At 43.0% G+C, this 25,811-nt stretch overlaps 1 protein-coding gene across 1 annotated transcript in view; it reads left to right on the plus strand.

Moving 5' to 3' along the window:
* The window catches only part of ZC3H12B (zinc finger CCCH-type containing 12B), a 161,199-nt gene extending 136,216 nt beyond the window's left edge, over positions 1–24,983 (plus strand). The window contains exons 3-6 of the mRNA XM_004283549.3: positions 19,041–19,180; positions 20,617–20,851; positions 21,511–21,617; positions 22,799–24,983. Of these exons, the coding sequence (XP_004283597.1) occupies positions 19,041–19,180; positions 20,617–20,851; positions 21,511–21,617; positions 22,799–24,219 (1,903 nt within the window). The 3' untranslated portion in view covers positions 24,220–24,983. The remainder of the gene's footprint in view (positions 1–19,040; positions 19,181–20,616; positions 20,852–21,510; positions 21,618–22,798) is intronic.
* The last annotated feature ends 828 nt before the right edge of the window (positions 24,984–25,811 follow it).

Genomic DNA, 25,811 nt, shown 5'->3' on the forward strand with positions numbered 1-25,811 from the left:
CACCTCAGAAGCACAGCACCGACTCCTGGCTGGAGCACCAAGAGCCTTTCATCCACATGGCTCAGAATAAAAGGGAGAAAAAAATAGAAAGAAAGAAAGAAAGAAAGATGATAAAATAAAATAAAGTTATTAAAATAAAAAATAACTGAAGAAAAAAATTTTTAAGTAAAAAAAAAAAAAACGGATGGACAGAAACCTAGGACAAATGGTGAAAGCAAAGCTATAAAGACAAAATCTCACACAGAAGCATACACATACACACTCCCAGAAAGAGGAAAAGGGGAAAAAATAATATATCTTGCTCCCAATGTCCACCTCCTCAATTTAGGATGATTCGCTGTCTATTCAGGTAATCCACAGATGCAGGGTACATCAAGTTGATTGTGGAGCTTTAATCTGCTTCTTCTGAGGCTGCTGGGAGAAATTTCCCTTTCTCTTCTTTGTTCGCACAGCTCCTGGTGTTCAGCTTTGGATTTGGCCCCACTTCTGTGTGTAGGTCGCCTGAGGGCGTCTGTTCTTCACTCAGACAGGACGGGGTTAAAGGAAAAGCTGATTTGGTGTCTCTGTCTCACTCAGGCTGGGGTGAGGGAGGGGTACGGATGCGGGGCAAGCAGAGGCCTGCGTAATGTTTCAGCAGCCTGATGCATGCCATGCGTTCTCCTGGGGAAGTTGTCCCTGGATCACGGGACCCTGGCAGTGCCAGGCTGCACAGGCTCCAGGGAGGGGAGGTGTGGGTAGTGACCTGTGCTCGCACACAGGCTTTTTGGTGGCTGCAGCAGCAGCCTTAGCATCCCATGCCCATCTCTGTGGTCTGTGCTGATAGCCACATCTAGCGCCGGTCTCTGGAGCTCTTTAAGCAGCACTCTTGGTCCCCTCTCCTCTCACACCAGGAATCAAAGAGGGAAGAAAAAGTCTCTTGCCTCTTCGGCAGGTCCAGACTTTTCCCTGGACTCCCTCCTGGCTAGCCGTGGTGCACTAGCCCCCTTCAGCCTGTGTTCACGCCGCCAAACCCAGTCCTCTCCCTGTGATCCGACCAACGCCAGAGCCTCATCTCCCAGCCCCCGCCCACCCCGGTGGGTGAGCAGACAAGCCTCTTGGGCTGGTGAGTGCCAGTCGGCACCGATCCTCCGTGCAGGAGTCTCTCCGCTTTGCCCTCTGCACCCCTGTGGCTGCGCTCTCCGCCGTGGCTCTGCAGCTTCCCCCCTCCACTACCCACAGTCTCAGCCCACGAAGGGGCTTCTAGTGTGTGGAAACCTTTCCTCCTTCACAGCTCCCTCCCACTGGTTCAGGTCCCATCCCTATTCTTTTGTCTCTGTTTTTTCTTTTTTTCTTTTGCCCTACCCAGGTACATGGGGAGTTTCTTGCCTTTTGGGAGGTCTGAGGTCTTCTGCCAGCATTCAGTGCATGTTCTATAGGAGCAGTTCCATGTGTAGATGTATTTCTGATGTATCTATGGGGAGGAAGGTCATCTCCACGTCTTACTCTTCCACCATCTTCTCAAATCCATCTGACATAATTTCTAGTAGCAGGGAATAGATTTACAGAATTCTTTTTTTGAGTATTATATTTTTATTTTTTATTAAAGTACAGTTATTTACAATACTATATTAATTTTAGGTGTACAACATAGTGATTCAGTATTTTATAGTATTGAATTAGTATAGTAAAATTCTATATTTTACTACATTTAAAGTTATTATAAAATATTGACTATTTCCCTATGACTGTTCTCTGCACTATACAATAAAACCTTGTATCTTATTTATTTTATGCATAGCAGTTGGTACCTCTTAATCTCCTACCCCATATTGCCCCTCCTCCATCCTTCTTCCCAGTGATAACCACTAGTGTGTTCTCTATATCTGTGAGTCTGTTTCTGTTTTGCTATTTTCATTCATTTTATTTTTTAGATTCCACATATAAGTGGTAGCATACAGTAATTACCTTTCTCTGATTTTTTCACCCAGCATAATACCCTCTAGGTCCATTCAAATTTTTTCAAATGACAAAATTTCATTCTTTTCTAAGGCTGAGTAATATTTCATTGTATATACACCACAGCTTCTGTATCCAATCATCTGTTTATGGACACTAAGGTTGCTTCCATATCTTGACTATTGTAAATAATGCTGCTATGAACATTGGGGTGCATATATTTTTTCCAAATCAGTGATTTTGTTCTCTTCAGATATATACACAGGGATGGAATAACTGGATCATATGGTAATGCTATTTTTAGTTTTTTGAAGAATCGCCTTAGTATTTTTATAATGGCTACACCAGTGTACATTCCCACCAACAGTACAGTAGGGCTCCCTTTTCTCCACATCCTCACCAACACTTGTTATTTTTTGTGGTCCTTTTGACAATAGCCATTCTGACAGGTGTGAGGTGATGTCTCACTTTAGTTTTTATTTGGATTTCGGAGATGATTAGCAACGTTGAGCATCTTTTCATGTGCCTGTTGGCCATCTGTATGTCTTCTTTGGAAAAATGTCTACTCAGGTCTTCTGCCCATTTTTTAATTGAGTTGTTTGGCTTTTTTACGTTGAGTTGTATGTGCTGTTTATATATTTTGGACATTAACCCCATATCAGTCATATCACTAACAAATATTTTCTCCCATTCAGTAGGTTGTCTTTTCATTTTGTCAAAGGTTTCCTTTGCTGTGCAGTAGCTTTTAAGTCTAATTAGGTGTCATTTGTTTATTTTTACTTTTATTTCCTTTGCTTTGGGAAACAGATCCAAAAACATATCGCTCTGATTTATGTCAGAGTGTTCTGCCTATGTTTTCCTTTAGGAGTTTTATGGTTTACAGTCTTACATTTAGATCTTTAATTCATTTTGAATTTATTTTTTATGTCGTGTTACAGAATTTTCTAATTTCATTCTCTTATATGTAGCTGTCCAGTTTTCCCAGCACCACTTATTGAAGAGACTGTCTTTTCTCCATTGTGTATTCTTGCCTCCTTTGTTGTACATTAATTGACCATAAGTGTGTGTTTTTTCCTAGGCTCTCTATTCTTTTCTATTGAGTTATGTGTCTGTTTTTGAGCCAGTACCATACTGTTCTGATTACTGTAGCTTTGTAGTATAGTCTGGATTCAGGGAGTATTATTTCTCCAGCTCTGTTTTTCTTTCTCAAGTTGTTTTGGCTATTAGGGGTCTTTTGTGTTTCCATACAAATTTTTAAATTATTTGTTGTAGTGCTGTGAAAAATGCCCTTGATACTTTGTTAGGGATTGCATTGAATCTGTAGGTTGCATTGGGTAATATAGTCATTTTAACAGTATTAATTCTTCCAATTTAAAAACAGGGTATATCTTTCAATCTGTTTGTGTCCTCCTCAATTTCTCTCATCAGTGTCTTACAGTTTTCTGAGTACATGCCTTTTACCTCCATAAGTAGCTTTATTCCTAACTATTTTATTCTTTTTGATGTGATGGTGGAAAGGATTGTTTCCTGAATTTCTCTTTCCAACAGTTCATTTTTAGTGTATAGAACTGCAACAGATTTCTTTACATTAATTTTATATCTTGCAACCTTACTGAATTCATTTATTAATTCTAGTAGTTTTTTGTGGAGATTTTAGGGTTTTGTATATATAGTATCTTTTGATTTGGAGCATTAATCCATTGACTTTTAAAGTGATTATTGATAAGTATGTACTTATTGCCATTTTGTTACTTGTTTTCTGGTGGTTTCTGTAGTTATTCTCTATTCTTTTCTTCCTCTTGTGGTTTGATGATTTTTTAATGGTATGCTTGTGTTCCTTTCTCTCTAGTTTTTGTGTATCTATCATAGGTTTTGTTGTTGATGTTTATAAAATTATTTATTTATTTTTGGCTGTGTTTGGTCTTCATTGCTGCATGCGGGCTTTCTCTAGTTGTGGCGAGCGGGGGCTACTCTTTGTTGCGGTGTGCGGGCTTCTCATTGTGGTGGTTTCTCTTGTTGTGGAGCATGGGCTCTAGGCACACAGGCTTCAGTAGTTGTGGCACATGGTCTCAGTAGTTGTAGCTCATGGGCTTTAGAGCACAGGCTCAGTAGTTGTGGCACCCGGGCTTAGCTGCTCCATAGCATGTGGGATCTTCCCAGGCCAGGGCTCAAACCCATGTCCCCTGCATTGGCAGGTGGATTCTTAACCACTGTACCACCAGGGAAGTCCCTAGCATAGGTTTTTGATTTGAGGTTACCATGGGGTTTGTATATGTTGACCTACAACTAAATGTATAGATCATGTTCTAAACTGATAGTCATTTAAGTCAAACACGTTCTAAAAAATCTACATTTTATACTCCCCTCCCCCCACAGTTTGTGTTTTTTATGTCATATTTTATATCATCACGTCTACCCCTTAACTCTCTATTGTAATTATAGTTTATTTTACAACTGTTGTCTTTTAGTCTCATACTTGCTTATGTAAATTGTTGATCCACCACATCTACTATATATTTGCTTTTACTAGCAGGACTATTTCTTTCCTATAAACTTTTACTTCTTGTTGTAACCTTTTATTTTCTACTTAGAAAATACCTTTTAACACTTCTTGTTGGGTCAGTTTAATACTGATGAACTCTTTTAGTTTTTGTTTGTCTCAGAAGTGCTTTTTCTCTTCTTCAATTCTGAATATCTTTTCTGGGTATAATATCCTAGGTTGTAGGTTTTCCACTTTCAGCACTTTAAATATATCATGCCACTCCATTCTGACCTGCAAAGTTTCTGCAGAAACATCAGCTGATAGCTTTGGGGGAGTTCCCTTGTATGTGACTCTTGTTTTTCTCTTGCTGCCTTTAAAATTCTTTCTTTGTCTTTAACTTTTGCCATTTTAATTATGATACGCCTTGGTATGTGTCTCTTTGGGTTCGTGTTGTTTGGGACTCTGTGCTCCCTGTGAATGGAAATCTCTTCTTCTTCTGGAATTTTTCAACCATAACTTCATCAACTACATTCTTTACCTCTTACTCTCTCTCCTCTCCTTCTGTGACCCTTATGTGAATGTTAGTATGCTTGATGTTGTCCCATAGATCCCTTAAACTATCCTCTTTTTTTTTTTTTTTGGCAGTATGCGGGCCTCTCACTGTTGTGGCCTCTCCCGTTGCGGAGCACAGGCTCCGGATGCGCAGGCTCAGCCATCATGGCTCATGGGCCCAGCCGCTCCGCGGCATGTGGGATCTTCCCAGACTGGGGCACGAAACTGTGTCCCCTGCATTGTCAGGCGGACTCTCAACCACTGCGCCACCAGGGAAGCCCTATCCTCATTTTTTTTAAATTTTGTTTTTCTATTTACTGTTCTGATTGGGTGGTTTCCATTAGACTATCGTCCAGGTACTTATGCCGTCTTCTGTATCACTTAGTCTGCTTCCAGTGTGTTTTTCATTTCAGTTATTGTATCCTTCAGCTCTGACCAGTTGTTTTATATTTTCTAGCTCCTTGTTAAAATTCTCATTTTGCTTGTCTATTCTTTTCCCAAGTTCAGTTAGCCTTCTTATTACTAATGGTTTGTACTCTTTATCTAGTAAATTATTTACCTCTCTTTCATTAGGGGTTTTTTTCAAAGGCAGGTTCTTTTTCTTTCATTTGAAACACATTCCTTTGTCTTCTCATTTTGTTTAACTTTCTCTGTCTCTATAGAATTAAGTGAAACTGTTACTTTTCCTGATCTTGAAGTGGTGTTCTTCTGTGGGAGTGTCCTTATGCAGTCTGTGTGTGCCCAGTGACTTTGGTGGGAGAGCTGAATCTGAAATGAGCACAGGTCACATCTTCCCCAGGTGTGTGCTGACAGCTACCACCCTAGTTGGTGGTAGGGCTGGATATGGAGGAGCTAGAGCCAGAAACAGATGTGAGCTGGGGCTTCTCCTATGATCAATGGTTGTCACCACCCTATGGGGGCTGGGGTCCAAGATGCTGGAGTAGAAGCCCTAAGGGTTGGGTCCAAGCTGGTCCCATACTCTCTAAGTGTGCACTCTCCCCCAGCAGCAGCACCTCCACCCTAGTGGAGGGCAGAGCCAGAGCAAGTGGAGTTGGAACAGTAGCCCAGTGAGGGCTAGAGTGGATTCTGGGGCAGTTGTGAGAAACCAGCCAGAGTCCCAGGCTGTTTTCAATATGCTTTCTTTGCCTTGTTCCTGGGAGTAAGGAAGTGTGCATGCATACTGTTCATGATGGAGTCTCAGTTTCTCACAGCCCCTCTAGTAAGTCCCACCAGTTTTCAAACAAGGTAAGGGGACTCATCTTCCCCGTGTGAGACCCCAGTGCTGGAATGCCAAATATGTGGCTAGAACCATATATTTGGCATCCACTCACTTCCTAGGGAGTATCTCCAAGCCTATGATATACCCCTCTACTTCTGTGTCCCCCGCTAGTAGCACAGGTCCCAAACTGATCACTTCTCCTCTCTGCCTGACTCCTTGCAGATCTTTCTTTATAGGCGTGGTTGTAGAAGAGCCTTTCTGCCAGCCTCCAGTTAGTTTTCAGTGAGAGTTGCTACACATGTAGATATATTTTTGATGTGTTTGTGGGGGGAGGTGAGCTCCCACAAATGTCCTCCTACTCTGCCATCTTGATTCCCCCTTTTTAAAATATGTTTAAAAATCACAGCATCATAATAGGCTATGTAAAGGAGGCTAGACATCTCCCCTGTTTTAATGAGGGGAAACTAGAAGCATAGTAACAAGAAAGTTAAGTGACCTGTACACAATATTCCAGGAATCAGAATGATGCAATGGGCGGTGAAAAGCAGAGAGTGATTTCTGTGCCCAAAGGACCAAAGGTAACTTTGCCCCCCTCCCTAATAGGCATAAACTAGAGTGATTCTTGAGGGGAAGAGGTATGGATCTGCTAAAATCAATTTTTTTTCCAGATCAGGCCACCCAAAACACTTTAGATTGGACCCATTTCCCAAGACCCACTCTTCTTTAAGTGTTTTGTGTTTTGGGGGTGGGGATGAGAAGAACCCAGGACTTCTTTGAGAACTTTGAATTCATGGTGATATAAGATCTTCCTTGTATTTGGAATTCTGTTCAAGGATTGCTGATTATGAAGGACGCTTTATGGTTCTTTTGCTTTGTAAGGAATAATGAAGAGATTAATTACCAAGGTAATTAGTTTCAACATATCTAGTCTTTGCCAATAGTAAACTCTCATGCTGATAGGAAGATAAACTTTTGTCTTTTATAGTAGTTGATTTACTATGTTAAAGATACCTCACACAACTTAAAGAGAGCAAAAAAAAAATCAGCACTCAACCTTATTTTTAGGAGCATGTTAAAATAGTGCATAATGGACAACATATTTTTTTTTTAATTGCCAACTGTGTCCTTGTTAGCATCTCTTCCTTGTATGACTAGGAAAGTTACTGATGAGTCCCATTTATTCTGCAATCACATTTCACACGGTCAAAAGTTCAGTGCCATAGTCTGCTCATGATTTTTAGTGCCATTAATCTGAATTCATTTTGTTTTCCCCATTCTCCTGTAACTTTATCATGAGATTGGTACTTAAACAAACTATATACTGATGTCTGTTTTTCCTCAATGTATTGGATGAGACTGCATTGAAATCATGATGCTTTGTCATTAATAGCATTTGTTTAACATTTGCAATAGTGGTGTACCTGTAATTCACATATTGATGTATGGTAAAATCCTAAAGGGTTTGTTCATTCAGAGAGCTGTTTCCTTGGGGGTTGGGGGGGATCCATTTCAGTGGAGTTAAAGCTTTCAAAGGTAAACGCCACCGTATATTTTTTTTCTTAGCTGTGTGGGGTCTTCATTGCTGTACATGGGCTTTCTCTAGTTGTGGTGAGTGGGGGCTACTCTTCATTGTGGTGCACAGGCTTCTCATTGTAGTGGCTTCTCTTGCTGTAGAGCATGGGATCTAAGCATGCAGCCTTCAGTAGTTGTAGCACCAAGGCTCAGTAGTTGTGATGCATGGGCTTAGTTGCTCTGCAGCATGCGGGATCTTCCCAGACCAGGGCTTGAACCTGTGCCTCCTGCATTGGCAGGTGGATTCTTAACCACTGGGCTACCAGGGAAGCCACCCCACCATGTTCTTTTTTAAGTCTAGGAGAAGCCCAAATATTTGAACCCTACAAAAAAAAAAGTCAGAAAGAGAGGCCAGTGACCCATCTGCTAGACAGAACTTGGCTTGGAACCTAGATCGTGAGACATATCTAAGCCACTTGACAGAACAAAGTGAGTTGTAGTGTCCCTAAAACATTCTGTAACTTTCAGGTCCTAGGTTTTATATTGCTTTTTAGATAGGATTTTAGGTCCTAGCTTTTTAAAATTGCAAAAGGACATTTTGCAGGTTCAGGCTAAAACAGGTCATCTTGCAGGATTTATTTTCCATTTTTTCATTCATTTATTCCTTAAATATTTATTGATCTCTAAACTTTGCATACTGGGCCCTTATGTAGTGTTACTGGGTTGGCGTGCCTTGTGTCAAATAGCTTCAACTAAGGAGGTCAAAGGAAGACCCAGACCAGTAATCTCTGTCCTTGTGATAGCAAGCAAAGAATTGCAGGCTACCACTTTGGGCTTAAGTGCAAAGCAAAGTTTACTAAAGCATAGTTACACTCTCAGAGAGAGAGTGGGCTATTTCTGTGAAGTGAAACCAGCACTCCTGTACAGGCTTAAGAGTGTTTGTAAGGAGCGTTCTGTGAGGAGGTGGGTCATGATCATGGGTGACAGGGGATCATTATTTGATTGACAGTCCCGAACTATGTAACAAGTTCATTATTGTGCATGCCCTTACCCTTAATTCACTAAGAAAAGCCTACCCAGATGGGCAAAACCACTTACAGATTTTATTATAATGATGGTATAATGAGTTTGGGTTTACTATAGGTTATACGCCTGTCTGGTCTGGGCATGTGCAGCCCAGAGAAGTTCCCTCGTGTTATTGGGTTCCCTCTTTATCTTTATCAGGATAAATTGCCCACCACCTGACCATAGTTTCACCCATTCTGGGTGGGGTCAGGGGAGGGTCCTCAGATGGTTGGGGTATAACTTGACTATTCCCCCCTTGTCTTTTTACCACTGTCACCTCCTTGCTGCTAATGTCAGGGGAGGGTCCTCAGATGGTTGGGGTATGACTCAACTACTCCCCTCTTGTCTTTTTGCTACTGTTGCCTCCTTGCTCCTAATGTCAGGGGAGGGTGCCCAGAGGGTTGGGGTGTGACTTGATAGTTTCCTTCTTGTCTTTTCACCACTGTCACCTCCTTGCTGCTAATGTCTGACTAACTACCTAACATTCCCCCCTCAAGAGTATGGGACCCAATTCTTTGTGACATGGGCGATGACTGCTCTGGCTGCTTCCTGCTGTTAAGGGGCGGAGTCTTGATTGGGTCCCTCCTCTTGCTCTCCTTCAGCTAGGAGGTAGGCTGGAGTGATGATTATCAAGGGGTCCCATGTAGATCTTGGTCTCAGGGCCAGGCTGAATGGGCTGGTAGCTACCTCGCAGAACCATTTGGAATCGAACAGCCTGTATGCGTTCTGAAATGAGTCGAACAAGTAGGTTTATGATACAAGGGCCTAATAACAAAACAAAGGCTGTCAGGACTAATGGTCCCAACAAGGGCAACAGTTATGTCCATATCTGGGTCTCCATGGAGGAGAGGAAGGTAGAAAGCCAACTAGGGCCCTGTCCTGCTCTCTCTTTCAGATCTTCTATTATTTTGATGTTTTTCTTTAAAGCCAGGTTTTCTTCAACCTGGCTGGAGATATTAACATAGAAGCAGCATGTTTCATTTAACAGGGCACAGACACCCCCGGCCTCAGCTGTTATAACAGGGGTCCCAAACTCCCTGGCTGTGGATCGGTACCGGTCTGTGGCCTGTTAGGAACCAGACCATACAGCAGGATGTGAGTGGCGGACAAGTGAGTGGAGCTTCATCTGCTGCTTCCCATCGCTCACATTACTGCCTGAACCATCCCTGCCCCCCACCCAGTCTGTGGAAAAATTGTCTTCCATGAAATTAGTCCCTGATGCCAAAAATGTTGGGGACTGCTGTGTTATAACATTGAGGGCCCTCTTATTTTGTAAAATCACCTCAGCCAGAGAATCTAGGGCTGACTGTTGCTCCTCCATGGCTGCTACCATAGCCTTCCAGGATTCCTGGACCATGATGGTAAGATTGAGAATGCTTCTCTCTAAGAGGTGTATACCCGCAAACCAAAAAATTTCCTCTAAAGACACTGTGGATCACTTCAGGCTGATCCAAATGGCGATCCCAAGTACTTTAACAGCTGTAGGAGAAGACAGCAAGACTGGATAGGGTCCCTTCCAGGTCAGCTGAAGTTGAGAACCAGGGGAGCCATCCTTCCAAGTTTTGATGAATACTTGTGTTACTGGAGAGTAGAGGCAAGGAGAAGACTCTGGGGAAGGAAGCCTTTTTACCACATGTTTCTGGAGGGCTTTTTGGAATTGTCCAAAGGAGGTGACAGAGTATGTCAGTAGGTCCCCTCATAAGAAAGGGCTACCATACAGCATTTCATAAGAGTTAAGGTTAAGTAAGGCCTTTGGGGATGTTCTGACCCTTAAAAGAGCAATAGGGAAGGCTTCCTTCCAACTAAGGGAGGTCTCTTGGGTTATTTTTCTTAAGGTATTCTTTAAATGTTGGTTGGCTCTTTCTACATTTCCTGAGGATTGGGGTCTCCAGGAAGAATGAAGGTGGTACTCAATATCTAGAGCCTTGGATATCTGCTGAATAATTTGGTAAACAAAGGCAGGACCATTATCACTCTGAAGAGACAACAGGAGGCCAAATCTAGGGATTATTTCAATTAAAAGCTTCTGGGCTACCTCCGAAGCTTTTTCTGTCCTGGTGGGGAAAGCTTCCACCCAACCAGTAAAGGTGTCCAGAAACACCAAAATGTACTTATATCCTCAGTAGGGAGGAACCATTGTAAAGTCCATTTGCTAGTCTTCCCCTGGATATGTTCTGTGTCTCTGAGCTAGAAGGGCCAATGGGGGTGGCTTATTTCCCTGAGGATTGTTAGTCAGACAAATAGGGCATGATGAGGTTACCTTATTAACTACATCGTAAAGTCCCTTCCCAGAGAAGATAGAAGAAACAATCTGGTATGAGGCATCTCTCCCTAGGTGACAGGCCTCATGCAAAAATTTAATAATTTTCCACTGGAGTGACTGGGGCAGGTGAGTTAAGTCCTCTCTCCAGTACCATCCATCTGGGTCAAGGTGGTACCCATGATTTATGGCCCATTTGATTTCCTTAGGCAGGTAAGACAGGGAAGGGAGAGAACTAAGGGAAGGAACTAAGGCACCCTCTATCACAAAGGGCTGAAGGGCTGCTTGTCGGGCAGCCTGATCAGCTAGCCGATTTCCCTTTGTTATTTCATCGTCACCCTTCTGGTGACTTCTGCAATGAATCACTGGTACATGGAAAGGCTTGAGGACTACATCCAAGAGGGAGAGAATTTGAGGTCCATACTTAACTGGGTTGTTTTGGACCATCAAGTAGCCACATTACTTCCAGATAACAGCATGAGCATGCAGAACCAAAAAAGCATATTTAGAGTCAGTATATATATTAAGGGCCTTATTTTCAGCCATGGTTAAGGCTTGGGTTAAAACAATTATTTCTGCCAATTGGGCTGAGGTCCCTGGGGGAAGAGTCCGGGCCTCAATAACCTGTGTCAAGGAGACCACCACATACCCTGCCCTTCTACATCCTTCAGAAACAAAATTACTTCCATCAGTAAACCAAACCTCCTCAGGTTTTGTAAGTGGAATATCAGTTAGATCTGGTCGGGGCAACAAGGAATGATATATTATCTTCACATTGGTGAACTGGTAGACCTTCTTCAGGTAGGGGGAGCAGGGTAGCTGGATTTAAAGAGGAACAGACCATGACACATAAGTCTGGATTCTCCAACAGTAATGCTTGATATTTGAGGATCCTGCTATCTGTGAGCAAGAAATGGCCTTTCTCTTCTGAGAGAGGTAACCTGATGGGAGGTATATACTGTCAGGGGAGGTTTCTTCCACTAATAAGGCCAAGGCAGCAACTACCCTAAGATAGTTGGGCCATCCAGTAGCCACCAGGTCCAGTCTCATTGACAGATATCCTACAGGTCTCCAGACAGGGCCAAGTTCCTGAGTTAAGATTCCTAAAGCCATCCCTTGATTTTCTGCCACAAATAGTTGGAAAGGTCTATCAGTTCTTGGGATTCCCAAGAATGGGGCCTGAGATAGTAATGTCTTTAGCTGTTAGAAATCTTGGGTTTGGTTAGGGCCCGAGAGCAGAGGTTTAGAGTCAGATTTTCCTTTCAAGGTCTCATAAAAAGGTTGTGATTTTAATCCGTAATTAGGAATCCATAGTCTGTAATACCCCATGAGGCCTAAAAAGGCTCAGAGCTGCTTTCAGATAGTTGGTTCCAGCAGATCTAAATCCCTTGCATTCTATATGGGGAGATACTTCGTTCCCCTGGGGAGAGGATTACTCCCAGATATTTGACTTCCTGCTGTGCCAATTAGACCTTAGACTTAGAAACTTTATAGCTTTTTTTGGCCAAAAAATTGAAGGTCTGGGTAGCATGAGTTAAGGCTCTCTCATGGTTTTGGGAGCAAATAAGGTCATCCACATACTGGATGATAGTCCCTTCCTCCAGGTATAGATCTTGGAGGTCCTTGGCCAGGGCCTGGGCAATAAGGTGAGGGCTGTCTCAGAACCCTTGAAGTAGGACTGTCCAGGTGAGTTGTCCTCTATTCCCTTCCTCATGCCACTCAAAAGCAAAGAGGTAGTAGGACTGGGGGTCCAGAGGTATGGAAAAGAAAGCATCCTTTAAGTCTAACACAGTAAACCAGGAGGCTGTGCCTGGGATGGTCCCCAACAGGTTGTATGGGTTGGGGACTACTGGATGGAGTGGGACAACTGCCTCATTGACAGCTCTTAAGTCTTGGACCAGTCTGTATTCTCCATTTGGCTCCTTAACAGGTAAGATAGGGATGTTGCAAGGAGAACTGTAAGGAATAAGTAGCCCGTGTTGTAAAAATCTGGATATGAGAGGCTGCAGTACCCTTTGGGCTTCTGGGCAAATTGGATATTGTTTCTTTTTTTTTTTTTTTTTTGCGGTATGCGGGCCTCTCACTGTTGTGGCCTCTCTGGTTGCGGAGCACAGGTTCCAGACGCGCAGGCTCAGTGCCCATGGCTCACGGGCCCAGCCGCTCCGCGGCATGTGGGATCCTCCCGGACCGGGGAACGAACCCGTGTCCCCTACATTGGCAGACGGACTCTCAACCACTGCGCCACCAGGGAAGCCCTGGATATTGTTTCTGATTGGGGAAAGAGGTTGGCTCCTTTAAGGTGATAAGCACTGGGGAGGCGGTTATAGCTCTCCCTGGGATTCTATCAGCCCAGACCTGGGGGTCTACTGACAACTTATCTAAGGCTGGTGTGCCAGTTCTCAGAGGGGGCTGTGTCTCTAAGACTAAGAACTGGAGGGGTGTTACTGGGGTGGTTCCCCCAAGTAGCAATCTGGTTCCCAGCTTGCTGGGAACAGTGGAAGGGGGCATTCAGGTATGACCAGGAAGGAATGAGAGAGAGTATATCCTTCCCAGTAACAACACAAAGGGACAGTAAAGGGCCTAGTAGTAAGTTTACCTGAGACTCCTGTACCCTGACAGGAGTCGGAGAAGGGTCCAGAGAAGGAAAACTAGGACAGAGTAAGCGGCCCCTGTATCCAATAAGAAAGATATGGTCCTACCTGCCACATCCAGGTTCGCCCTTGGTTCCAATCCAGTAATACTGACGTTAAACAGGGGGGCCATTTGGAGCGGAGGGTCCCGTCAATCCAGGGTCATCTGAGGGGCTGCCCCTGGCCCCGGGGCCCTTTAGCCCAAGGGGCAGTTGGCTCCCCAACGGCCACTTTTTTGGCATTTTGGACAAGGCATCTGAGGAGGCTTGCCCTTGTGGAAGCATTCCCCCCGCCCAGTAGCCAGGCTTTCTACAAACCCAACATCCGTCTTGGCTTCTGCTGGGACGGGTCAGGGTTTCTCTGGATGGGGGTTGCCCCTGTAGGGCTGCCAATAATTGGGCCTGCCTATTTTCTTTCCTCTTTTCCCTCTCTGGGTAAGGAAACTATCTTTTAAGAGGTTGGATTAAAATTGGGTTTCTGGCAGATGGAACAAATCAAGCTCGCTTGTCTAGATGGCTAAACCCTTTTTACTAATATTTATGGAAAACAAGTCAAGTTCTAAATTACTTTACCCTCTTTTTCAAAATTTGCATTTTAAAACGATGGCAGAGATAAGGGTTCCTGAGAAGACCAGATAGCACATTGGCATCTCAAAGATACAGGCAAGTTTCTCTTAGGATGACTTTGTTTCCCCTTTGTTTAATACTTACAAGCCTCTTAAGATAAATAGGGAAGGTTTGGGAGTGGTAAAAGGATTGGTGGGCTTTGGATTATTTTTGGAGCCACACTCCTGGTTTTGTAAAGACTACATTTGTAAAACAAGGACAGTTTTGTTTTTCTTTTTTCAAAGAATCGGGTGGCTACCTCAATGATATTGAAGGACTAACATACCCATTTACCTATGTTGGAAAGTTTTACTTTTCCTCATTTAGCTTAGGGGAGAAGGCCTCTTCCAAAATTCCAATCAGGCTCTGAATATCAACTGTGATTAATTTAGTCAGACCAGTGGCCTCCTATTTTGGTAATCTATGTACAAATATTTTTGAGGATCTTCCCTAGGTTTAAGAAATTTGTGAGGGTGGTTCCCTTGCCCCTCAAGAAATATAGTGGCCCCTAACTTAGTTAATAAACCTCTTCCCATTAAAGGGATGGGACAGTCAGGCACAAACAGAAAGGAATGTAAAAACAGCTGGCCATTGATGTTGCACAAAAGGGGTTCCAGGAAAGTGTGCCCCTGCCTTTTCCCTGACACCCCCATTACATACTCTTTATGGTTACTAAGTTTTCCAATACTTTGGGTTAAGACCGAAAAGGTTGCACCAGTATCTATAAGCAAAATTCTATCAGGAGGCCTGCCACATCAATGACCACCCAAGTCTCAACATTTATTATGTAGATGGTATCTCTAGGCAGAGCCACTTTTGGCCTCGGGCCCCCTCAGTCTTCTGATTGTGAAACCGTCAATGGCTGAGGGGCCCCCATCACTCTCTGATGTCTGGGGCATTCCTTCTTCCAATGCCCTGGCTGTTTGCAAAGGGCACATCGATCGCAACTCTCCTTCCAGTGCCCCTTTTGTCCACACAGGGTATATTGGTCCTGTCTGGGTATCCATGGGCCTAGTGGTCCAGGAAAAGCCAGCCTCACAGTTGGTGGTCTCTGAGCAGACAAAACCACTGCAATCATTTGGGCCTTTTGCATATTTCTCTCCATGCATTCAGCATTTTTGGCCATATACCTATTATTGAAAAACAAATAAGCCAATTGGAGCAAATCGTTCTTTGGAGTCTGAAGACCAGCAGTTGCTTTCTGAATTTTGCACCTGATGGCTGGGGCAGACTGGGCCATGAAATGCATAGCCAAAAGGGCCTGTACCTAGGGGGAGGAGGGATCCATATTCATTTGGGATCCATGGCCCTGTAGGGTGAGGTCCCCTAGCTGGCATTCTAGAGGTTGTAAGAACAAATGGTTTTGTACTTCTACAGAAACTCCCATGACCAGGATAGACTGAGATGTTTTCTGTGCCACTATGGTGTTTACCACAGAATATGTGACACCATATCTATTAGAAAGTCAATCAACTTATTCCTCACTGTCAATGTTACCTGGGGGCTCTTGTGGGAAAGTTAGAATCGGGCACCTCAAGTCCAAGGGAGTCCCCGGGCCTCTTAGAGGATATCGGAGCAAGGGAAATTGCCCTGCTGCGGAAACGGCTCCCGGTCCAAATTGGGTGTTCTGTCGGGTCTTAGATGGTGATACTAAACCAGGTTCCTGTGCTCCAGGGGTTAACATAGAAACTATTATTTGATCCCCATGGGTAAGGTAAATAGGAGGTGGTGAATATGTTGGCAGCATGGGTCAGAGGGCAGTTGGAACAACTGCCGGGGCAGCTTGCTCGGCCGCTGGGAGAGCTGGATAGGCTAGAGGGAGGCTTAAGTTTTGAAATAACATATCCCCACTCTCATTTTCTCCCTCTTCCCCTTGTAGAATAGGTTCCCCCTTAGGTTTTCTTTCAGACCGCTGCACCATAAGGTGACAGCCCTCTGACTCCTTTTCCTCCTGATGCAATAGCATAAATGCTTCTACATATGGAATCTCATCTCTTTTCCCTGCTCTTTTGCAAAACACTTCTAACTGCGATATCATATAATAATTGAGGGCTTCCTTGGTGGCACAGTGGTTGAGAGTCCGCCTGGCGATGCAGGGGATACGGGTTTGTGCCCCGGTCCGGGAAGATCCCACATGCCGCGGAGCGGCTAGGCCCGTGAGCCATGGCCACTGAGCCTGCGCGTCCGGAGCCTGTGCTCCGCAACCAGAGAGGCCACAACAGTGAGAGGCCCGCGTACTGCAAAAAAATAAAAATAAAAATAAAATAATTGAGTGAGCCATTCAGGGGCCATTGTTCTTCTGTTCCTAACATATATTGGATCTGTACCCTATTATAGTAGTATATCATATCTTTCTTAGTCATAGGCTCACAGCTATGTTTTGCCCATTTATCTAATATACGCCCCAAAGGGCTCTCCTTTGGGATAGATGGAGTATTTCCCATTTTTATAAGTTTTATAACACCAGAACACAAAAGACACATATTCCAACACAAAAAGCACAAATTCCAACATCAACAAAACCAAAACCAAACCCACCAAACCGGTTCCCCAACAATTCCCCTCTCCAACAGGGTACCCCAACCAAACAAACTGGTTTGTCCTGTAAAGGAAAAGCCCAAATTGAGGGGGAAATATGTTCTAATGTGCACGGCAGAGCGACTTACTCTCCAAAATCGAGTCTGTCGATTTATAGAAGTTTGTCGGTTCCTTGCTTCAACTGCCAAGAGCTGGGGTAGCCAGCGCCACTTCAGGGAATTTTGAAGGGAACACCCTCAGGACAAATGGTCCCTGCAGCTGCTAGGGCCTAGCCCCAGTATTCCCTGACTGGCGCCGCCTAGCCACAAGCAGCAAGGCTCCTGGCTGGCTAAGCTAAATTTGTTACCGAGTCCAAGATCGCTCTGCTCGCCGCACAACAGGCCAATAAATTGGGAGACGAGGTGTTGAGACAAGGAATAGCTACTGTATTCGGAAAGCCAGCAGACTGAGAAGATGGCAGACTAGGGTCCCCCCAAAACCCATCTTATTAGGGTCTGGTTGCCAGTTTCTTTTATAGAATCAGAGAGGGAAGTAAAGTAAAAAGTCAGAATAGAGAGGGAGAGGTGGGGAGGAAGTAAAGTAAAAAGGGCCATCAGTCTTGAAAAACATCTCCTGGAATGGGAAGGGATGTGTTAATTTCTTTTTTCTTGCAGCCATTCACAGGTGGGTAGGGTTCCCTGAGGCAGGCCGTTATGTATGGCTATAATAACAAAAGCAACGAAAAGCAAATGCTAAGGTCAAAGAAACAGATCCAGCATGGAGTCAAAATTGGCTCTTCCCTGCTAAAATAGTTTTTCTAACTTTTTACAGTAGTCCCCTGTTATCCACGGGGTGGGGGTGGGGGTTACGTACCAAGAACCCCAGGGGATGTCTGACACTAGGGATAATACCAAACCCTGTTTGGTATATACTCTGCTTTTTCCTATACATACATACCTATGATAAAGTTTAATTTATGAATTAGGCACAGTAAGAGATTAACAACAATAACTAATAATAAAATAGAACAATTATAACAGTATATTGTAATAAAGTTGTATGAGTGTGTCTCTCTCTTAAATATCTTACTGTACAAATTCGGTGTCTTTTCCATCTTAACTTTTGCAGTTTGAGGTGCGACAGCAAAACTAGCATGAATTTCTTTTTCTTTCTTCACAATTTCATGGATAGAGGATTCGTTCTTACAGTAGACCTTAGCAACCTCAGCATATGATTTTTTTTCTTTCCTTAAGTCAAGAACTTTCACTTTTTCACTTAAGGGAAGCATTTTATGGCCCCTCTTCAGTATATCCAAATTGCGAGCACCACTACTCTTGCACTTTGGAGCCATTACTAAGTAAAATAAGAGTTACTTGAACACAAGCACTATGATACTGCAACAGCCAACCTGATAACAGAGATGCTGCTAAGTGACTCAGAGATGGGATATGCTGGACAAAGGGATGATTCACCTCCTGGGGTGGGATGGAATGGGATTTCACCAGATTTCATCACTCAGAATGGTGCACAATTTAAAACTTATGAATTATTTATTTATGGAGTTTTCCATTTAATATTTTTGGACTGCAGTTGACCGTGGGTAAGTGGAACTGCACACAGTGAAGCCACAATAAGGAAAGAATACTGTACATATACTTTCTTCTATAAAATTTAGATTACATTACATGTAGTCCAAATCCTTTCTTTTCTCTTTTAGCATTACACTGTGAGCATTTCCCACATCTTAAAATTTTCAAGACTGTGACCTTTGTTGGCACATCATATTTAATTAAATGTGATAACTTTTCAGTCAGCATTTATGTGTGCCTTTTTTGCTATCAGTTGTTTTATAAGCTTACTATATGTGATTAAAATTCATCTCCAATTAATCCTCAATATAAACTTTATCTAAACCTCTGGTGACACCTCTTCTTTTTTCATCTGATAAATATCTGAATCTTTGAAAAGAAAGTGGTAATAGAAACAGAAAGAGATGAGAGAAAATGGAAATAATGATAGGAAATAGTCACTAAGGCTGCTATAAGTTGGGAGGTGTGGCCTTGAATGAATGTGTAATAATAACTGCAATATTTGTAATGATGGAATAAAAAAGAATTTGTTTTTTTTAAAAATACATTTTTGCCATCCTCAAGAAATAATATGTCTGTCGTTAATGCCTTGGTGCTAAGAAAAAGCCTGTTCGGAGTATTTCTTTGCTACCTGTTGTCAATCTTCTCTACTCTCATTCTCTATCTTCCTGAAGCCATGGGAATAAAGAAGAGTTCTCCTGCAGAGGAATACAACTTGCTGTGGAATGGTTTCTAGATAAAGGCCATAAAGACATTACTGTATTTGTGCCTGCGTGGAGAAAGGAGCAATCCCGCCCTGATGCACCAATTACAGGTACCATTTCATATAAGACATTTCTTCTCATCCAGAGGCAAAGCTGGCAAGATAGTTTGGGGACAGCTTGATGCTCCCAAATTAGATAATTACTTTTCTAAATTTATTAAGTATACTTAAAATGTTTTTATTAAGTATATTTTAAAGCATATTTTTCCTGATCCAAATAAACCATTTTGCTGTGGCATACAGCAGTTAAATAAAGACTTCAATTTCAAGCAAAGAATAAAGCACACAGTTGAAAAAAAGGAGTGTTTTTTCTATTTGACCACAGACTTCAGACTAAAGGGGGATGAATCTGAGTTTTCCAAAATACTAAAGAAACCATAGTAGACAATGGATCTTATTCTGTACCAGATAAGTGACTGTGGGATTTGCAGATTAGGGGGTAGAATAGAAAAAGAGAAAAGTCCCATGGCATTCAGAGCGAACTTATCCATGAGGCACAGGAGGCCCAGTGCCTAGGGCCTATGATAGATACTTTTAGGGTCCCATGTAAAAGTTTTAATTTTATTATTTTTTTAACATCAGAGGGGAAAATTGAATATAACAATGAATGTATAATAATGTACCTAACTGGATTGTTTGTTTTTATACTAACCCAGTTGTAAAGTATAATTTTTAATATTTCTTTAATGGAAGAAGGGACCCATGAAGGCAAAAGTGCCTAAAGTCCACAAAAGTCATGATGTGGCCCTATTGGCAGGAGGATCACTACATTCACTTGTAGTAGTATATGAAGCTAGCTCTTTACAGCATTTGAGAGCATAAATACCCCAGTCCTCTGAGTATCAGCTCTTGCCTGTTGTGCAAAATGAGAAGGTTCAGTGAATGGCTGTCAGAACTGTGTCATGGAGCTATCTGCCAGCTGCTGAACAGGCTCCCAGCCTCAGTCTGAGAGTGGATCCTGGCTTCTTTCCTCAGTAATTAAGAAGCTAAAAGGAAAGGGGGTCAGTACTCACGTGCTACCGCTTAATGTTTTTCCTTAGTCATGGCTTTCCCTCAGGCAGAAGGCAAAAATGTTGTCCCTAGGAGGGATGCTTTATTCTCCTTCTGGCAGACACATCCTCAGCATACTGCCCTGGTTTCTTCAGCAACCAAAAGCTGATGCTTCAGCCAAAGGGCAAAACAAGCCTCAAGAATGCTAGGATATCAGTGTTATTTCTCACTGTTCATGGTAGGTTTTAAAAACTTAGATGTCATTGAATCTATTTCCTTCATTTTATCAGAAAGAAAACTGGAATGCAAAGGGGAAGGTAACTTGCCTAAGGTCACAATCCAAATTGGTGCCATAGCCAGGAATAGAGGCCACTTTCTCTCTACGGGCAAATAATATATTAATCTAGTACCAACTTTTGTATTTGTAATATGGGGATAATGCTGTTGATTTCCAAAGGTTATTTCTACCCTCTGGCATATAATCCGTATTTCAACAGATCAAGATATCCTACGTAAACTGGAGAAGGAAAAGATTCTTGTCTTCACACCATCCAGAAGGGTCCAGGGCAGGAGAGTTGTTTGCTATGATGACCGGTTCATAGTCAAACTGGCTTTTGATTCTGATGGCATCATTGTATCCAATGATAACTACCGAGACCTTCAAATTGAAAAGCCAGAATGGAAGAAGTTTATAGAGGAGCGGTTGCTGATGTATTCTTTTGTGAATGACAAGTATGTTTCTTTCCTGTAGGCTCTGAATAGCCTAAATCCAAGTTACTACTAGGGATAGATTTCATTTCATTTCAATAAACATTTGCTGGACACTTACTGTGTACAGTGCATTATGCTGGTCACCATGGGGATAAAAGGCTGAATGAGTAACAGGACTCACCCTTAAGAGGCTCAAAGTGTACTGGAGAAGAGAAAGATTCCCACAATGTGTCATGACATGTGCTATGGTTAGAATTTTTTTAAATTGCTTTGTCTATGTGAAATGATAGGAAAAAGCCCCACAGAGGAGATAACATTTGAGATGAAGTTTCTGCAGAGGAAAGAGGGCTGCTGGGCATTTCAGGTAAAGAAGACATCATGAATAAAGCTATAAAGATGTGAAAGTGGATTGCATGTTGGGGGAACCAGCAGGCATGCCAGTATGGCTAGAACTTATAATCCACAGAAGAATGATGCACGGGAAAAATCATTCCTTTTTTGTGTTAAAGTGGAAACAAAGGGAAGAACTGCTGGCTTAGCAGAAGATAGACTTGAGGCAGGAAGGGCCATTAGAAGGCTGTGACAACAGTATAGGCAAGAGGTAGTGATGGTCTGAACTCCTGATAAGGGATAGTGGAGACAGAATGGAAGACATTTGCCTCTTGCTTGCTTGCTTTCAGATTTATGCCTCCAGATGATCCTTTAGGACGCCATGGCCCAAGCCTTGAAAACTTCTTAAGAAAGAGACCCGTTGTCCCTGAACACAAGAAGCAACCATGCCCTTATGGTGAGTACCTATGTGCAGAACCAAGTTCTGTACTGAGAGAAACAGGAGAACTCTGTGAATACTTTTCTCTTCAAGGTTTCCCTTCCAAAGGGAAAATCCTGGCTTGTCCACTTTCTGAGTTAAAGTCTGTGTCTTCATGTATTATCAGTTAGGCATTTAAAGAAACATCTTAGAAATTACATGAGGAAAAGGTAACTAGGATTGAAGGAAAGAATAATTGTCACTAGTTAAAATGATGCATGTGTTCTAGCTGCCTCTGTCCTGAGCAGGGTTGCTGGGTGTAGGGAAGTGCAGAAACCCACTTGGCCTATGGACTCAGAAAGGGCAATGCCAAATTGGGTTTGGCCTGAAGAAGGACATGTCTTTCAGGCAGGTGACTGCACACTCTGTCAACTAATAATACCCTTTTCTTCCAATCTGTACTTTCCAGTTTGCTTTCAAACTTTATTTTCATTTCCTTTTTAAAATATAGTTTTCTAGAGTACTTTCATGATCTTACCCAAGTCCCTAGGATACAAATTTGTGAGCCTAATAATATGACATGGGATGCCTGGTCTGAGGCTACTTTGAATGTTCACTATTTTTGGATAGTCATTTATTTATAGGATGACTAGGTGTTTGTTCTCAACTATCATTTATTCATATCATAGAGTATTTCATGTTCATTATTTTCATTTAATCCTCACAATGACCCTATAATAAAGGTATTATTATGAGCCTTGTTTACAGTATAGGAAAATGAGGCACAGAAAGTAAAATCACTTACCAAGGTCACGGGGCTAGTAAGTGACATAGCTGGAATTCAAACTCAGGTCTGACCGGCCTCCAAGCCAGTGCTCTTTGCACTGAACCACCCTGCCTGCTGCTGCCCTACACTGCCTCAGCATATGGGTTATACCTAGGCAAAGTTGTGAATTACAGGAAAATGAAGGCTGTTCAATGGCTCAACTCTTAGCTTTCGCATTGCAGTTTCCTCCCCAGGTTTCCACTTCTCTCTCCCCTCACAGTGTGTGATGCCACCGTGGTGTTGTCTGTCTCCTATCTTTATGAACAGTTAATTTTCTGCCTTAACCCCAAACAGTAAAACTCTAACCTGAGTGACCAGATTGTTACGACAGCTTCTGGCACAGAGAGTTGCACTACTCTGAGAGAGAGTCTTACCACAAGGCATTATTTTTCAGGCAAAAAATGCACCTACGGCCACAAGTGCAAATACTACCATCCGGAGCGGGCCAACCAACCGCAGCGTTCGGTGGCTGATGAGCTCCGCATCAGTGCCAAACTGTCCACAGTGAAAACCATGAGTGAAGGCACCCTGGCCAAGTGTGGCACAGGGCTGTCTAGTACCAAAGGTGACATAACCTCAGAAGTCAAACGTGTGGCCCCCAAGCGCCAATCGGATCCCAGCATCCGTTCCGTGGCTGTGGAGCCTGAGGAATGGCTGTCCATTGCCCGTAAGCCTGAGGCCAGCTCTGTCCCCTCACTTGTGACTGCTCTAAGTGTCCCCACAATCCCACCCGCCAAAAGCCATGCAGTGGGTGCACTCAACACCCGTTCAGCCAGCAGCCCAGTGCCAGGATCCTCTCATTTCTCCCACCAGAAGTCCTCACTGGAGCACATGACCAGCATGCAGTACCCCCCGATCCTGGTTACCAATAGCCATGGGACCCCTATTAGCTACTCTGAGCAATACCCAAAGTTTGAGTCCTTGGGGGACCACGGCTACTATTCAATGTTAGGTGACTTCTCCAAATTGAACATCAACAGCATGCATAATAGAGAGTACTACATGGCTGAAACAGACCGGGGGTTGTACGCCCGGAATCCCAACCTCTGTCCTGACAATCGTATGAGCCATAGCAGGAACGACAGCTATTCCTCTTACAACAACCTGTATTTGGCTGTAGCTGATACTCATCCTGAAGGTAGTTTGAAGCTGCATCGCTCAGCATCTCAGAACCATCTTCAGCCTTTTCCTCATGGTTACCATGAAGCCTTAACGCGAGTGCAGAGCTATGGCCCAGAGGACTCTAAGCAAGCCCCCAACAAACAATCAGTCCCCCACTTAGTTCTACATGCCCAGCACCCGACAACTGGAGCACACTCCAGCTGTCCTGGGGACTATCCCATGCCTCCCAATATCCATCCTGGGGCAACTCCCCAGCCAGGACGTGCCCTGGTGATGACTCGGATGGACAGCATTTCTGATTCCCGTCTGTATGAGAGCAACCCCATGAGGCAAAGACGCCCTCCTCTGTGCCGGGAACAACATGCCAGCTGGGACCCACTGCCCTGTGCAACTGACTCCTATGGCTACCACTCCTATCCCTTGAGTAACAGCCTCATGCAACCATGCTATGAGCCAGTCATGGTACGGAGCGTGCCTGAAAAGATGGAGCAGCTTTGGATGAATCCTTGGGTTGGAATGTGCAATGATTCCAGGGAGCATATGATCCCAGAGCACCAGTATCAGACCTACAAGAACCTCTGCAATATTTTCCCTTCAAACATCGTCCTTGCAGTGATGGAGAAGAATCCCCACACAGCAGATGCCCAGCAACTAGCAGCCTTGATTGTTTCTAAGCTTAGGGCTGCACGTTGACATGACATAGGACTTATTTCATTTTACAAATATAAATATGAATACCAATAATGCACTAATACTATGATAATAGTAACTAATAATTTTGTGTTACACTTTACAAGTTACAGAGTGTTTATGTCATTGATGTGCATAACAACCCTGTGAGGTAAGTCTTACTAATGTCTTGCTTTCTAGACAAGGAAACTGAAGCTCAGTGAGATTAGGTGACTTGCCGAGGTCACACTGCTAGCAAGTGACCAAGTAAAGACTCACACCCAAGTCCTCTGACTCCAAGTCCTATGCCCTTTTACACTGCACCATGCAGGTAATGGAGGACAAAACCCAGGGGAAAGGTCCAAATGCAAGAAACTCCAAGGGATTCCATTACCAACTGTTTTCTTAGTCACATATTCTATATTACAAAGTATCGATGATATATCTAATTTTAGAGAGCAAGAGCATCAGGATCAATCCATGTTGAATTAACCTTTTAGGATTTTTAATAGGAATATTTAAAGGTATTTAAAAGTAAATGCATACTTTATTGCATGGATATCTGACCATTCAATACCTTTATTAACCGAGCTATAGGGTCACATCGAAGCTTCTAGAGCTATATTTCAAACTTATTGTTAGCAATTATATTGCATGTATGACTGTATGTATTTGTTTGAGAGGTGTGTGTGTATATCTCTATATAACCTTTTATATAGTGATGATAAAAAGACAGGCTCTGCACAGCCCTTAGTCTACAGCTGTGTAGATCACAAATCAGACTTGATTTTATGTCACATTTCATAGTTTCAACTAGTTTTGAAAGTGAAACTACATCCTAATATTTGAACATTGCTTTCTTAGGCACCAGAGCAAACTGGCTCTATTTCCTTTGCACTTTTTACTTGTCAACATTTATTGACAGTTCTTAGCTTTTAAGTCTCTTCACCTCAGTAAATTAGGGATCAGATTGAAGCCTTCTTCTGCAGAGGAGCTGATGGATAAGCTCAAGTTCCAAGCATAGTAGATGCGTGTGCTAGACAAGCACAGAAGAGTTTAACCAGGACCAAGGGATTTCCTACCAGAATCCGCTTCCCTTAATCCCAGGAGAGATGGCCAAACTCATTTGGCATTAAATGATGGACACAAAAGCTGCATTCAAGGAGGGTCTAATGGATGCTCTTTGGACTTCTGACCTATGCAGTATTCAACACTACAGGATGAAATGTAATGCACAGCCATGTAATCCACTTTGTCCTTCCATCCACCCTTTGGGCAATAAGGTTGATCATTGGTGGAGCAGAATTTCTTTAGGAAACAAAATTAGGGGATTTTCTAGGTGGAAAAAAGGCAGCTTCCAAAAGGGGATGCTACATCTTTGCTAATAGCTGGCTCAGTTACACACTTCAAATGCACACAAAGAGTGTGCACTTGACCTTAGGTAATTCTTAAATGCATTACTAAAGAAGGCAGGACTTTGTGTTGAGGGCACCATTTGCGCAACTTGTATCTTGCTCAGGGTGGGAACCTTTGTAGCTAAATGCCTCTAGAAGAGGTGTTTATTGTTTTTGGTTTTTTAACAGCTGCACTAAATGAACCCCTTTTTGAATCCATTG

This window comes from Orcinus orca, chromosome X, assembly GCF_937001465.1.
Source record: "Orcinus orca chromosome X, mOrcOrc1.1, whole genome shotgun sequence".
NCBI classification, from domain to species: domain Eukaryota; kingdom Metazoa; phylum Chordata; class Mammalia; order Artiodactyla; family Delphinidae; genus Orcinus; species Orcinus orca.